This window comes from Lontra canadensis, unplaced genomic scaffold, assembly GCF_010015895.1.
Source record: "Lontra canadensis isolate GAN:19392208 unplaced genomic scaffold, GSC_riverotter_1.0 scaffold12, whole genome shotgun sequence".
In the NCBI taxonomy this organism is placed as follows: Eukaryota; Metazoa; Chordata; class Mammalia; order Carnivora; family Mustelidae; genus Lontra; species Lontra canadensis.
In genome coordinates, this window is record NW_022631006.1 from 10784755 (window position 1) to 10801920 (window position 17166).

Genomic DNA, 17166 nt, shown 5'->3' on the forward strand with positions numbered 1-17166 from the left:
TAGTGACAAAGAGAAAATCCTGAAAGCAGCCCGGGAGAAGAAGTCTGTAACATACAATGTTAAAAATATTAGATTGGCAGCAGACTTATCCACAGAGACCTGGCAGGCCAGAAGGAGCTGGCATGATATATTGAGAGTACTAAACGAGAAAAACATGCAGCCAAGAATACTATATCCAGCTAGGCTATCATTGAAAATAGAAGGAGAGATTAAAAGCTTCCAGGACAAACAAAAACTGAAAGAATTTGCAAACACCAAACCGGCTCTACAGGAAATATTGAAAGGGGTCCTCTAAGCAAAGAGAGAGCCTAAAAGTAGTAGATCAGAAAGGAACAGAAACAATATACAATAACAGTCACCTTACAGGCAATACAATGGCACTAAATTCATACCTCTCAATAGTTACCCTGAATGTTAATGGGCTAAATGCCCCAATCAAAAGACACAGGGTATCAGAATGGATAAAAAAACAAAACCCATCTATATGTTGCCTACAAGAAACTCATTTTAAACCCGAAGACACCTTCAGATTTAAAGTGAGGGGGTGGAAAAGAATTTACCATGCTAATGGACATCAGAAGAAAGCAGGAGTGGCAATCCTTATATCAGATCAATTAGATCTTAAGCCAAAGACTATAATAAGAGATGAGGAAGGACACTATATCATACTCAAAGGATCTGTCCAACAAGAAGATCTAACAATTTTAAATATCTATGCCCCTAACGTGGGAGCAGCCAACTATATAAACCAATTAATAACAAAATCAAAGAAACACATCGACAATCATACAATAATATTAGGGGACTTGAACACTCCCCTCACTGAAATGGACAGATCATCCAAGCAAAAGATCAACAAGGAAATAAAGGCCTTAAATGACACACTGGACCAGATGGAGATCACAGATATATTCAGAACATTTCATCGCAAAGCAACAGAATACACATTCTTCTTAGTGCCCAAGGAACATTCTCCAGAAGAGATCACATCCTCGGTCCTAAATCAGGTCTCAACCGGTATCAAAAGATTGGGATCATTCCCTGCATATTTTCAGACCACAATGCTCTAAAGCTAGAAATCAATCACAAGAGGAAATTTGGGAAGAACCCAAATACATGGAGACTAAACAGCATCGTTCTAAAGAATAATGGGTCAACCAGGAAATTAAAGAAGAATTGAAAAAATTCATGGAAACCAATGATAATGAAAACAAAACGGTTCAAAATCTGTGGGACACAACAAAGGCAGTCCTGAGAGGAAAATATATAGCGGTACAGCCTTTCTCAAGAAACAAGAAAGGTCTCAGGTACACAACCTAACCCTACACCTAAAGGAGCTTGAGAAAAAACAAGAAAGAAACCCTAAACCCAGCAGGAGAAGAGAAATCATAAAGATCAGAGCAGAAATCAATGAAATAGAAACCAAAAAAACAATAGAACAAATCAACGAAACTAGGAGCTGGTTCTTTGAAAGAATTAATAAGATTGATAAACCCCTGGCCAGACTTATCAAAAAGAAAAGAGAAAGGACCCAAATAAGTAAAATCATGAATGAAAGAGGAGAGATCACAACTAACACCAAAGAAATACAGACAATCATAAGAACATATTATGAGCAATTCTATGCCAACAAATTTGACAATCTGGAAGAAATAGATGCATTCCTAGAGACATATAAACTACCACAACTGAACCAGGAAGAAATAGAAAGCCTGAACAGACCCATAACCAGTAAGGAGATTGAAACAGTCATCAAAAATCTCCAAACAAACAAAAGCCCAGGGCCAGACGGCTTCCCGGGGGAATTCTACCAAACATTTAAGGAAGAACTAATTCCTATTCTCCTGAAACTGTTCCAAAAAATAGAAATGGAAGGAAAACTTCCAAACTCATTTTATGAGGCCAGCATCACCTTGATCCCAAAACCAGACAAGGATCCCATCAAAAAAGAGAACTACAGACCAATATCCTTGATGAACACAGATGCAAAAATTCTCACCAAAATACTAGCCAATAGGATTCAACAGTACATTAAAAGGATTATTCACCACGACCAAGTGGGATTTATTCCAGGGCTGCAAGGTTGGTTCAACACCCGCAAATCAATCAATGTGATACAACGCATTAATAAAAGAAAGAACAAGAACCATATGATACTCTCCATAGATGCTGAAAAAGCATTTGACAAAGTACAGCATCCCTTCCTGATCAAAACTCTTCAAAGTGTAGGGATAGAGGGCACATACCTCAATATTATCAAAGCCATCTATGAAAAACCCTTCGCAAATATCATTCTCAATGGAGAAAAACTGAAAGCATTTCCACTAAGGTCAGGAACACGGCAGGGATGTCCGTTATCACCACTGCTATTCAACATAGTACTAGAAGTCCTAGCCTCAGTAATCAGACAACAAAAAGAAATTAAAGGCATCCAGATCGGCAAAGAAGAAGTCAAACTATCACTCTTCGCAGATGATATGATACTATATGTGGAAAACCCAAAAGACTCCACTCCAAAACTGCTAGAACTGGTACAGGAATTCAGTAAAGTGTCAGGATATAAAATCAATGCACAGAAACCAGTTGCATTTCTCTACACCAACAACAAGACAGAAGAAAGAGAAATTAAGGAGTCAATCCCATTTACAATTGCACCCAAAACTATAAGATACCTAGGAATAAACCTAACCAAAGAGACTAAGAATCTATACACAGAAAACTATAAAGTACTCATGAAAGAAATTGAGGAAGACACAAAGAAATGGAAAAATGTTCCATGCTCCTGGATTGGAAGAATAAATATTGTGAAAATGTCTATGCTACCTAAAGCAATCTACACATTTAATACAATTCCTATCAAAGTACCATCCAAAAGAAATGGAGCAAATAATCCTAAAACTTATATGGAACCAGAAAAGACCTCGAATAGCCAAAGGAATATTGACAAAGAAAGCCAAAGTTGGTGGCATCACAATTCTGGACTTCAAGCTCTATTACAAAGCTGTCATCATCAAGACAGCATGGTACTGGCACAAAAACAGACACATAGATCAATGGAACAGAATAGAGAGCCCAGAAATAGACCCTAAACTCTATGGTCAACTAATTTTCGACAAAGCAGGAAAGAATGTCCCATGGAAAAAAGACAGCCACTTCAATAAATGGTGTTGGGAAAATTGGACGGCCACATGCAGAAAAATGAAATTGGATCATCTCCTTACACCACACACGAAAATAGACTCAAAATGGATGAAGGACCTCAATGTGAGAAAGGAATCCATCAAAATCCTCGAGAAGAACACAGGCAGCAACCTCTTCGACCTCAGCCAAAGCAACATCTTCCTAGGAACATCGCCAAAGGCAAGGGAAGCAAGGGCAAAAATGAACTATTGGGATTTTATCAAGATCAAAAGCTTTTGCACAGCAAAGGAAACAGTTGACAAAACCAAAAGACAACTGACAGAATGGGAGAAGATATTTGCAAACGACATATCAGATAAAGGGCTAGTGTCCAGAATCTATAAAGAACTTAGCAAACTCAACCCCCAAAGAACAAATAATCCAATCAAGAAATGGGCAGAAGACATGAACAGACATTTCTGCAAAGAAGACATCCAGATGGCCAACAGACACATGAAAAAGTGCTCCACATCACTCGGCATCAGGGAAATACAAATCAAAACCACAATGAGATACCACCTCACACCAGTCAGAATGGCTAAAATTAACAAGTCAGGAAATGACAGATGCTGGCGAGGATGCGGAGAAAGGGGAACCCTCCTACACTGTTGGTGGGAATGTAAGCTGGTGCAACCATTCTGGAAAATAGCATGGAGGTTCCTCAAAATGTTGAAAATAGAACTACCCTATGACCCAGCAACTGCACTACTGGGTATTTACCCTAAAGATATAAATGTAGTGATCTGAAGGGGCATGTGCACCCGAATGTTTATAGCAGCAATGTCTACAATAGCCAAACTATGGAAAGAACCTAGATGTCCATCAACAGATGAATGGATAAAGAAGATGTGGTATATATACACAATGGAATACTATGCAGCCATCAAAAGAAATGAAATCTTGCCATTTGCGACGACGTGGATGGAACTAGAGGGTATCATGCTTAGTGAAATAAGTCAATCGGAGAAAGACAACTATCATATGATCTCCCTGAGGAGATGCATAGAGGAGATGCAACAGGGGGGGTTAAGGGAGTAGGAGAAGAATAAATGAAACAAGATGGGATTGGGAGGGAGACAAACCATAAGTGACTCTTCATCACACAAAACAATCTGAGGGTTGCTGGGGTGAGGGGGGTTGGGAGGGGGGGTGGGGTTATGGACACTGGGGAGGGTATTTGCTATGGTGAGTGCTGTGAAGTGTGTAAACCTAGTGATTCACAGACCTGTACCCCTGGGGATAAAAATATATGTTTATAAAAAATAAAATTAAATTAAAAAAAAAAAAAGACATCAGGAGACCTGGATTGAGGCCATAGGTCTGGCATGGTGAAATTCAAAAGTCAAGGCCAACCATCATCTTTGTGACATCCACTGGCCTACCTACAGCTCTGACCCATGTTCTTCTGCATGGAGTTAGGTATGGCCGTAATGGCAGAAGCAGAGTTTCAAAAAGTCTAACTGGTGAAAGACAGGAAAGGCCAGGATTTGAAATTAGAGTACATGAGAAGCAATAAGGAAGAAATTCAGTTCTCAGAGGATTTCACACAAAGGCTAAGTATTTAATTATCACAAAACAGTGGGGATAAGGGAAATTTACATAAAAATAATGCTCTGCTATGACCAGATCAACCAGTAATTATCTAAGAAAAACTGTATTTTATTTCTAGTAATTGATTGTCTATAGCCGTCATTTGTTCTGAACACAGATCTAACATAAATAAAACATTAACAAAAAAATATTAAGAATGTACGTATAATCAAAATATTGTAATCACAAAAAAAAAAAAAAAAAAAGGAAAAAGTGATTGCAAACTTTTTCCTAGCTCTAAAGGTTATGAAGTTATGGAACTTCATCAAGAACAGAACAAAAATGAAATAACAAAACAAAACAGGGGCGCCTGGGTGGCTCAGTCAGTTAAGCATCTGCCTGCGGCTCAGGTCATGATCCTGGAGTCCCAGGATCAAGTCCCACATCAGCCTCTCTTCTCATCAGACAGCCTGCTTCTGCCTCTCCCTGCTTGTACTCTCTTGCTCTCACTCTCACTCTCTCTTAGATAAATAAATAAAATCTTTTAAAAAAAATAATAACTTGTGAAAAAGTAAGTCAAACTGATAAGGAGAGTTAAGGAATCTTATAAGATAGGATTAGCAAAATACTGTAAGTTAAGGTTTATCTGGATACATTCTGCTATAAAACAGAATTTGAACACTACAGTTTTGCCATGAAAGCAACCTCAATACACTGAAGCTCTGTATTCATAGCACTTGAACCACTACCAGATTTTTTCCATTATGTCACTTTATCCTCAAAACAACTCTGTGAAAACTAACATGCTTCAACCAACCCCACATAGCCAAAGGAAAAAGAGGACCACTGCTGATTAGTGGTAGAACTGGGAGAAAAGCCATGGATTCCTGACACTAAACCTCACTGCCTCTCAGTTTAAATTTAGAAAGCTACCTGGCATTTTCTCGAACCCATGTAAAATGAAGGATGCTGCTATTAGGGATTTTTGCATTATATCTGGCAATCAAAGGATATCCTCCACCCTGACAACATTAAGTTAAAGTTATAATAAAATTTTTAGTATAAATTTTTGTTTTGAAATATATAGTATAGAGTGGTACCCCAAAATAATTTACTTACTTAGAATGCTGAAGTTTATCTTCAATTAATGGAAGAACAGCTGGAATCATTTCTCGAGGGAAAATCTGGCTGACGATAGTAAGAGCCATACATACTTCTACCAGGTTAGTGCTCTGCAAGTCCTGACATAATGATTAAGCAAACAAAACATTCAGTGCAAATCTTGAAATTTAGGGTTAGTGAGTTCAACATTGCAATGGTCCTACATATATACAGTTTTCTACTAACTTTATAATTAATTTGTACATTCAGAACAGATCCTAGAGAAAAACAACAGCCAGAAAAGTGCATCTGACTAAAAGTCTAGAGATTTGCTTTCAAATGAAACCATAATAACAGCAGTAGAACAATGTTTCACTTAACCCCTACAACTGGGTTAAGGTCTATTACTAGCCTCATTTTACAAACTCAGAAACTGATCGAAAAGATCTTTCTAGGGGCTCCTGGGTGGCTCAGTGGGTTAAAGACCCTGCCTTCGGCTCAGGTCATGATCTCAGCATCCTGGGATTGAGCCCTTGCATCAGGCTCTCTGCTCAGCGGGGAGCCTGCTTCCCCCTCTCTCTCTGCCTGCCTCTCTGCCTACTTGTGAACTCTGTCTGCAAATAAATAAATAAAATATTTTAAAAATAAATTCATAATTAATTTTTTTAAAAAAGATCTTTCTAAGCCCATTCTGTAAGCCTGGCTTCTTCTAAAAATATCTAATTCAATATGATTGAGGTAAAATGTCAGATACCTGGAAGACTAATTTAAGACTTCATATTTACCAACATATAATACAGTACCTTTACAACTGTATTCACAAGGAGAAGCAGCAGTTCATGATTTTCATGTAGGAATAAAGAAACAGCCAAATAACCTATAAAATTTGAGGGGGAAAGTCTCATTATTACCTAATAAAAATGAACTTTTCCCAAGAAATTAAACAAAGCAATAATATATTCAAAAAATTAAGTGTCAAAGATAACAGCTACAGGTTAACTATAAAGACAGATTGCAAAATACGAGGTTCAAAAACTTCAGGAAGATTTCAGATGTTCTTTATCCTGAAATCCTTCATAATTATGTATCACAGGATATACCTGAAACAGAAAAGAGGTTCTCTGTACTAACTTGAAGTCCTATAAATGACATAAGAAATACATCTTCTATCTTATGTGCATATCTCTACACAATCAATCAAAATATTTTCTATCTTGTAATCAAATATACAACTGTTGAAAAACTAAAAGCTACCGTAGTTACTAGGGAGTTACTGGCTATTTGTTATTATTGAATGAGCCACCCACTACCATTGCATATGATGTAAATCATATATTAAGCCATAAACAATACCTTATTTTCTCAATATGAAGATACACTATTGAAGAAATAACAGTTGTAGAGGAAAGAAACACTGTCTACCACATTAAATGGAATCATTGATTTAAGTAAGTGTTTTTATTTCAATATTAAAAAGGACATCTTACGATTGAAGACATACATTAATACTGCGACAGATGCATGTACATGGACTCTAGATACTCCATGTCACTTTCTTGTCACCCTTCATTCTGATAAACATTTGTTAGACAGTTACTGGATCAGTACATTACAAGCCTCACCTCATTCAATCCTTACCACTCTATGAAGTATTATTACCCCCCAAAAGAATATGAGGCCCATAAAGGGTAACTGCACAAAGTCTATGGCTAGTACATGGTGGAGCCAGTCAGTAGGAGTTAACTCATGTTTTAATCCCTATGCTGTCCTGTCTCTCCACACAGTCTGAGGCCCTATTCCCTGACTTCCATCCTCACTGTTTTCCATTCTTCTCAATTCTTTCAGTCCTCTCATTAGGGAGTCTAACTGTCCCCACCTTATCCACACACTGTGTGTGTGTGTGTGTCTGCTGGGAATCATGGGAAAGCTGTTAGAAACCACCTATTCTCACAACCAAGAAGTAGCAGCATGACAAAGAAAAAAGACTATAACCAGGGGCAAAAAAGAGATGAGAAAAACCTTAGGGAGCATTTAAAGAGATTAGATCTTACAGACTGCTGAGAACTCATGTGATCAGCCAAGATATCACCCACACCCAAGTCACCAATATCAAGGTATGAAAAGATGAACAAATTCAAAGACCATCTCAATAAAACCTTAATTTTTTTCTGTTACAAAGAATATCCTTAACTATTTTGACTCTCAGGAAATAGGGGAGAGAATATATGGTGACTCAAAAGATGAAAAGGTTCCAGAAGAAAAGAATAATGACTATGATTATGGAATATGTTTGATATAAAAGTGTAACATATAGAATAAGAATACAAGCTTTGACTCATACATACTTGGGTTTACATTCAGGATCCATCCTTTATTAGCTATATGACCTTGGACAAGTGACTTAACCTTTCTAAGCCTCAGTTTTGTCCTATCTCCCAAAATAAAGCACCTAACATCATGTCTGATTTAATGTACTAAAATGTATTTTATTCAATTATATTTCTAAAAAAAATAAGAAGGTGTCTCCATCAGAGAAAGCAACAAAACTAGTCTTATACATCTCAGGAGAGCTGAAGAGGCAACAGCACCAGAGTGAAGACATATATAAGGTTTAACTGCTATCTTAGGGGTGCCTGGGTGGCTCAGTTGGTTAAGCAATGCCTTCAGCTTAGATCGTGATCTGGGAGTTCTGGGATCGAGACCCACATTGTGCTCCCAGCTCCCCAGGGAGTCTGCTTCTCCCTCTGACATTCTCCCCTCTCATGCTTGCTCTCACTGTCTCTCTCAAATAAATAAAAACTTTTAAATAAATAAATAAAGTTATCTTAAAAAAAAATTTCTACTCATTAGCACACATAAAAAATGTCAATACCTATAGATAAATGTCCTTCCACATGGCAATAAAATACTTCCCTAAGACCATAAACCTCAATAAAAATGACTCTGAGGTCTCTGTTAAAATAAGTTTTCATAATTATGCATAACACCTTATGCGTAATTATGAAATAATTATGAAATAAGTACAAGCTTATTCACTGCAACATTATTTACAAGAGCAAAAATAAAAAATAACCCATATGTCTACCAACAGAGACCTGATGGAAAAAACTATGGCCTATCCATCCATCCAATGAAAATGATGCAACTGTATAGAAATATGAAGATTTCAAAACAAGGTGTAGAATAATCTATACAGCCATGTTATCTTCTGCATAAGAGGGAGTGTTTGAGTATACCAGTGCATTTGCTTGTTTTACAAAAAGAAACAATGGAAAGATTAATCAGAAACTAATGAAAATGTTACCTACAGGAGTTAAGGAACAAACTGGGTAAGAGAGGTCAGAGATAAAAGTCAGACTTCTTTGATTATACCTTTTTATAAGGTCCTAACTTTTGAACAATTTTTAAAATAAAATTAAGTAGAAAATGAAAAAAATTATATGACCATCTAAGAAGCACGACATAGCAACAGCTGTACAAAATCACAGCACCAACCATTTCATATTGACTGCCTATTGTTTTCAAAATTTCCCTGCCTTTAGGGATCTTAGAATTAGTTCGAGAGCTAAAAACATTAATAAAACACTAATATATGAAAAGGCAACAACATAAGATAACAGATGGTAAAAGCCACCCAGGTGATCACAGAAGAGTAAAACTTGATTTGGAATACAACGAGGGACAGACAGCATGCCAGAGGACATTTCCCTTGGAGGGAAGAATACAACAAATCTCAAAGAGTGGAGTGAGTTTCAATAAATAGAATACTGGGTGCACCTGGTCTTAGAATCTTCCCCAAAATATCTTTCTCCTCCACCCCCTCATCTGACAGAGGTGAATATAATTTGTGAAGAACGTTGGTCCTTGAAAACATGACACTATCAACTGTTTTGAATAAAGAACATGTTGTACTCCTGTAATACTGTCACGTGTTTCCTTCTTGGATTCTGTTACACAGATGAACCTACATGAGCAAAAGATTTAAGCCCTTATTTTAAAGGATATTTCCTAATAGCCCTAAACGTTGATTAAAAAGACAAAACTTTTTAAGAGATACCTCTAATCCTCACAGCTAACATTTATGAAACTAAGAACAGTATATTTTAAATTATTCAAGTCAATTTCAGTTTTTATTCTATAAGGAAACTTTTTTGATCATTGAACTGATGAGGTCAGGCAGAATTTAAAATCAGCTTTGCTGAGATATAATTTACACACAAGAAAATGCACTCATTTTTAAGTGTATGCCTTAATGAGTTTTGACAAATACAGACAGTCATCCAACAATCACAAAATAGGTAATTTTTAATCTCCATAACCCCATAATGCTATGGATCAGTAAGAGTAATTTCACTTACAGATTTGAGTTTTTGAAGTGTTCTCTTTTAAAGCTTTGGAAATTACAAGGCAGTGTTCTAAAAACACCCTATATACTCACCATCATTGATTTTACCTAGTTCCCGGAACTTTAAGGGCAACATTAAGTATAAAAACCTTACACACATACATACCTACTCTTTTTTCTAAAAGGTTTCCTTGTTGTGCCAACTTGATTGCATGTATATAGCCAAAGGAAGCATCATATCCAAGCATTTCACAATATATAAGTCTCACCATACATTCCTTCATCATTTTCTGCAAAACAAAATATCCAGTAACTGCATAAATAAATAGAATACTTTGATTTTAAGTCTTAAATTATGTTGCAATCATTTCACAGGGAGATCTCTTAATCCTGGCACTGAAGAAATAACACATATACATATTATAAATCCATAATCTGAAGTCAAACTTTATAAATAGATGTTGCTCCAAAACTTAGCTTACCAACAGTTTTAGTAAAATTATTTTCACATTTTGTTAGTGGCAACATTATAAAATAAATCAACCACAGCTATTTCTTTTATTTTTTTTAAGACTTATTTATTTATTTGAGAGAGCAAGCACATGCACAAGCAGGGTGAGTGGCAGAGGGAGAAGGAGCAAGAGACTCTTAAGCAGGCTCCACACTCAGCACGGAGCCCGACACCAGGCTTGATATCACAACCCCCAGATCATGACTGATCCAAAAACAAAAGTTGGACACTCAACTGATTGAGCCATCCAGGCACCTGAACTATAGCTCTTCCTAATTCTAGGTGTCCCTGTGTAAAATTTGGTTATAATATGGGACACATGATCTTCAGGCAAAATTTCACCCATGGTATTATGACTTGGCTTCTAGATTGGAGCACATGATTTTAATATTCTTTGCTGAATGAAAACATCCATAAAATTCCCATAAGTTAGTAATAATTTATAAAGAAAACAATGTTTACATTTAAAAACCAAACTGCACCCAGACTTTCTTCAGAATTATTTTATTGGACATAACATGCAATAGTTTGTTTTACTGGCATTCTTTTTAAATAACTCTCAGTTATTAGTAACAGAAGGCATGATATCAATGCTACAGCCATTCCAACACTTAATTTTTTAACTGGGTCTTTCAGTATTTATAACACAAGCTAATAAGTTGTTTTAGGAGATTCTATAATTTGTTTTATTAGTATAATAATATTTGCATTCTCAACATTTATAGCAAATTTTAATCATAAATAAAAAATATAAATAAAATGTGCTTTAATATAATTCCACAGCCCATTTTAATATCTAAAAATTAACTAGGTTAGTGTATTATACAAAATACTTAGAAAATAATAACAAGTATTTTTAAGTAAGGATAATAATATTTACTAATTCATATTTATATATGTATTTATATACAAAGATATATATACACATATCATATTTATATGCATAAACATGAAGAGTTTTAAAAGAAACCATAGGAAAATCCTTGGAAAATAAGATTTAATTCAGGTCACTTATGTTTAAAATAGTAACAATTAATTCATTAGTATATTAAGACTACTAAACACTGAAAAAAACAAGGTTAAAAGATACTGAAAGTTCCTCTTAAAAGGCTTTCACATCAATTAGGAGTGAAAGTATTCATCTAATCCATTAAGTTTCATCCCTGGTTTTGTAACTTTCTATAGCATACATTTTTATTCTCCTAGTTTATGAGAAGAAAGTCCATTCCCTATTGCAGAATTTTTTTTTTTTTTACAATTTCTCTAACAAACTCTCATGGAACCTCTACCCAACCACCTCAGAGACAGACTACAAAGTATGCCCAGAGGCACCTGGGTGGCTCAGTTGGTTAAGCATACGACTCATAATTTTGGCTCAGGTTATGACCTCAGGGTCATGCAATGGAGCCTGCATGCGACTCCATGCTGAGGGTGGAGCATGCTTGGGATTCCCTCTCTTCTCTCTCTACCCCTCCCGCATCATGCTTGCCCTCTCTCTAATTTAAAAAAAAAAAAAAAAAAAAAAAAAAAAAAAGCATGCCCGGAGCTGGATAGCCATAATTATTATAAAATCTTCCATCCAAAATCTGGCTCCCTAAGTTCTACCTATTTATCTTATTTCTCCAGGTGTGTCAATTATAAAAATGGAAATCAAACAAAGTAAAAGGAAAGAAACCATTTCTGCTTAACATTTCTATCAAGTATCATGAATAAATACACAATGACTTCATACATATACACACATATACCTATCTACACACATACACATACATACATATACACACACATAAATATATCAGATTAACTATGCTGTGAAGTTCATTTGTCCAAATATTACTATGATCATAAAAGGAAATATATATTCTCTTAAGCTATAAAAATGTTATTCATGTACATGATCGTGTGTTCATGCAAAATATTCACCCTAATATTCTTATTAGAAGAGGGAGAATACTCACTAAATATTTGCTGAATAATGTTGCTTGGCAAAATCTCATATGAAACCACATGAAAATTGAAAGAAAAAAAAAACTTGGGTCTTAATGAAACTATGTAGGGACAGTGGCCTGCACAGTGGCTACTCATTAAATAGCTGCTAAAAAGGCTTTTTGAGAAATCAAGTTATATGGCTCAAGTTCTAAAATAACTGGAACTTGATTTCGCTGTTGTGCAATACAGTGTTTTAGAGCAAGAAAACCGTTTTCTACCTCATTCACCTATATTCCAAGATGTAGCACAGCAAAATGAGAGATCTATAATATACCAATCCAGGACTGAAAATATTACTTTAAATAAATGATATAGCATAACATCTTCCCAGTACACAACATTAAAACAATAAGATCAGCACTGGGGTCCCATGAGTATTGCCACATTTATTAATTATCATCATGCTGGCACTGAATTGGCATCAGTCAAGCAAGCCTTGCCCTGGTGCAGCCCGCAAATAATAAAAAGATAACTAACAAAGCTAAAATAAACAACTGTATGCCTGTAAACAAAACAAAACAAAACAAAAAAGCTTAAGCTGGTGTGTGACCTGCTACCATCCATAACTAATTGTGACTATGATAAATTAGATTTTAGCAACTGATCAATTAGATGCCACTACAGACTGCATAGTGGACCTGATTTCAAATATTAAATGTGCTGGCACTGACCATGCAAACTCACCAGTGTTGTTGTAGGAGCAGAAACAGTTGCTTTCAGACTACTCAGTTCCTGCTGGATTAGTTTCTCTTCCTCCTAAAAAAATGAAAGTATTTAAATGCACGAATAACGGTCTTTTCAAACTGTAGCAGTAGTTCTTAAAAGGAAAAATGTAACTTATAATGCTTTCAACAAAAAGTAAACGTTATTTTAAAGGACAGTTATAAAAACTACATGCTTAAGATTAGCCTTTCTCCAAACCCTCCCAGTCATTCCTGGAAAGAATAATCCACCGTTCCTTTTTCCTTCACTTAACTACTGTCCTCTCAAGGACAGATTAGCAGAAAACGTTTTGTTTTGTTTTCCTTTGTTTTGAATTCAAGGTGGAGAGAAAGAAGAAATTTTTCATGTACTGGTCCAGGATAAGGGTCTCATGACGAACCTTCCCTTTAAGAATAAAAAGTCCTGGGGCCCAGCCGGCTCAGTCAATGGAGCATCCAACTCTTCATCTTGGGGTTCTGAGTTTGAGCCCCACAATAGGTATAGAGATAAGAATAAAAAAAAATCTTAATAAATAAAGTAAAAAGTCTTCATAGAATAGAAAAAATAGGGTACGAAGGAAGAAACAGAAATAGGTCTTTTTCCCCATAAGCTATACTCTTCCCTCTTCTTTTCTCACTATTCCTCACATCCTTTCCCTCAACTCCCATCTCTCTCTCTCTCTCATATACACAACAAACACATCAATGTGGTCACTTCTGCTGCCTGCATTGTATTTCATCTCCTTAGCACACTTGAATATTGGCCCCATTTTTGGCTAACATGATGCTATCTTTAAATTACACATTCAATCAGCAGATGTCCAGTAGGTAGCTTACTCAAGTACTACTCCTGAGGTACTGCCACATTTAGATACCCTATGTACAGTTCCAAACTGCAATTTAAGACCAAAAGTATTTTTTTAATTTCACTCAGAATCTCACAGAAATGAGTAAAGGACAAAATATTTAGACAAACAATATTATGTCCATAAATAATGATTTCTGAATGTGAAGGAGAAATACATCATCCAGTAGAGCATCATCTTATTTCAACTTTAAAAGAATGTTTTAGGGGCGCCTGGGTGGCTCAGTGGGTTAAAGCCTCTGCCTTCAGCTTGGGTCATGATTCCAGAGTCCTGGGATTGAACCCCGCATCAAACTCTCTGCTCAGCAGGGAGTCTGCTTCTACCTCTCTCTCTCTATCTCCCTGCCTCTCTGCATACTTGTGATCTCTGTCTGCCAAATATATAAATAAAATCTTAAAAAAAAAAAAGTTTTAAACCCCAAGGGCACTTTGAAGAAAATCCTTCTCTCTGGGGACTTATAAGTTATTGTATATTGCTTATACCTGTCTTAAGCCCAAGATGAAGGACCAATTCCTTGGGGAAAAGAAAATTTGTTTTACTCTTTTTCCTCCATGTCTAACACATAACCGCTTTCATAAATTAACTTTTGAGCAAATTATGACATAACAAAATAATCTTATAGATTGTTGAATCTTGGTTCAACTACCAAAGTTTGTGGAAACTTAATACCTTCTATTCTGACTAGTCATTTTCAAAGCCTATCTGAGGCTGAGACAACAAACTTTTATCTGGGGAGAATTAACGCTTTTTCTTTGTTCCCCCCCCCCCCCCCCGCCCCGTTGTTACAACCTAAGAACCTCAAGCTCCCCAAGACGTTGAACAACAGGTTCAGATGGCAGGCTCTGTTCCGGCGTGTGAAAGAACTGGTGAGAGAGAACCTGTAAAGAAACTTTGTAGAAGGTAAGCGATGCTGACACTTCCACGGCACTAGGTATCTTCACTCGCTTGATGGCTCATCTAATCCTCGAAAGAACCTATGGAGTACGTTTTGGTACTTTTCCACTTCAACGTCCAGAAACACACAGAGACTCAAAGATTAGAGAGACCAGCCACAGATGATAATGACTCAGTGTCACGGCCAACTGTGGAAATTCGGCCTCCTAGCTGTCAGTCCGGGAAGGCAAGTGACGCTTCCACACAGACGCGGGGACGCACTGACACACACGGAGTCCCTGAACCCCGCGGGAGGGCCGGCCCCGAGGCTCGCCGCCAGACTCGGGCCTCCCAGCGCGGGGGCCTTTCGCCGGCGCCACTGACCTCCCGGCCCAGCGAGCACTTACGTGCTTGGAAGTTAGCGCGGTGATGCCGCGGACGAGGCCGCCCAGCCGCGAAGAGAAAGACGCCTTGACGCCCGCCGGCCCGCCAACCGACTGGTTCTGCAAAAAGAGTCCCGGCAGCGCCGTCAGCGTCTTCTCCACTATGTCGCTCATCGCCGCCGCCGCCACCACCGCCCGCGATCCGGTCGCCGCCCGGCTTCATGCCCGGCCCCTGCCTAGCCGCCGGCCCGGCCTCCGTAGACACTTCCTGTTTGTTTGAAGAAGAAATCTTTATTCGCGTCGGGCGTGGACAAGGACAGTGTCGTTCTCGAGAGAGGCCGCCGGAGGGCGCGAGAGGCCGCGCGGAGAAGAGGCTAGCCCAGCGGGCGCGCAGAGATTGACTTCCTTGGGAGGAATTGAAGGACCTGATGGTCCGGTTTCGATGGCGACTCCGGTGTTTCCCTTTTCCTTTTATCCGCCTCCGCGCCGCGCGAGACCGTATCTGGAGGCGCATGTTCCTGGGCCCATTCGGCCTCCGTTCCCAGGCTGCGGGACTGCGGGCCCTCCACCCACCTTCCTCCCCCACAACCCGAGGACGGCCCTCGGCGCCAGGCATGACCCCGGCCCTGAGGGAGCGGGGACGCTGCGGAAGGGGAGCGCGGTATGCTGCGCGCTTCCTCGCGCCGGGGTGTCGCAACCGCTGCCGCTTCCTAACCGCCCCTGTTCTCCGGGATTTGGGGACGTTCTCGGGAAAGGGTGGGACGTGGTCGCGAAACCCTCCCCACCCCCACACCCCGGCCAACTCCTGCTCTGCGGCGGCGGTTTCGAGGTCACGCTCCCGAAGCAGCCCACCCGGCGGGCAGACGAGGGTGGGTGTTGTGCCCTACCCGCTCCCAGAGCTCCGTTCTTTCTCCCTTCAGAGCTGATCACAGTGGCCCCTGCGTAAATACCTCATCTCCCTGTGGAGGGGATAGTTCACCTATTGCTGTTACCCCAGCTTCCACCTAGAACAGAATCTGGTACAGTGGTTCTCAGAATGCGGTCTGGTGACTTCTGAGGGTCTGTGTGACCCTTCCAGTGGATCCACGAAGTCCAAACTCTATGTCCAATACTAAAATGTTTGCTGTTTTCACTCTCATCCTTTTGGGAGTATATAGAGAAGTTTTCAAGAGGATAGTTGACTTAAGAGCTTTGTTAGTGGTGGAATGTGTGCTTGAGTACCCCTCTGTTTTCTAGAATGTTCCAAGGTTTAGGGTATAAACATGTGCGCTTTCAGAGATTAACTTAGTTTTTCCTTACTACTACTAGTGTGTTCTCACAAGCTATCCTCCCTTATACCTAGTCTCTGTAACCCCATCACTCCCCCAATAAATGGGTTTTTTGAAATCCCTAAACTGTCCTTGCACCCATGAAGAAACACAAGAAAAAAGTTCATTTTGTGGACTTGCTTTGCAAGAATAGTTTTTAATTTATTGAAAAAGTAAATGTTTAAATATTATTTTAAATTGTTACTCTTATAGAATTTAATATTTTATTCAAAGTAAAATTTGGTTTCTACCCTTTTTTTAACTTTAGGTTCTTTCATTGGCTTACGAAAGGGAGATTAGAAGAGTTGCTTTCTCAATCTTCCAACAGCTAAAGATGCTGAAAAATACGACATTGACCTTAGTATCAGAGGATTCTCTGA

General features: G+C 38.3%; 1 protein-coding gene across 3 annotated transcripts in view; it reads right to left on the minus strand.

Moving 5' to 3' along the window:
• AP4E1 (adaptor related protein complex 4 subunit epsilon 1) overlaps positions 1-15851 on the minus strand; it is a 66318-nt gene extending 50467 nt beyond the window's left edge. Inside the window, exons 1-5 of one of the 3 annotated variants that reach the window (XM_032856494.1) lie at positions 15504-15851; positions 13341-13412; positions 10323-10446; positions 6615-6688; positions 5830-5951 (exon numbers count right to left, since the gene is read on the minus strand). In XM_032856494.1, coding sequence (XP_032712385.1) covers positions 5830-5951; positions 6615-6688; positions 10323-10446; positions 13341-13412; positions 15504-15653 — 542 coding nt within the window. In that variant the 5' untranslated portion in view covers positions 15654-15851. The remainder of the gene's footprint in view (positions 1-5829; positions 5952-6614; positions 6689-10322; positions 10447-13340; positions 13413-15503) is intronic. The other 2 variants (XM_032856493.1, XM_032856492.1) reach the window with 2 other exon arrangements.
• Between the last annotated feature and the right edge of the window lie 1315 nt (positions 15852-17166).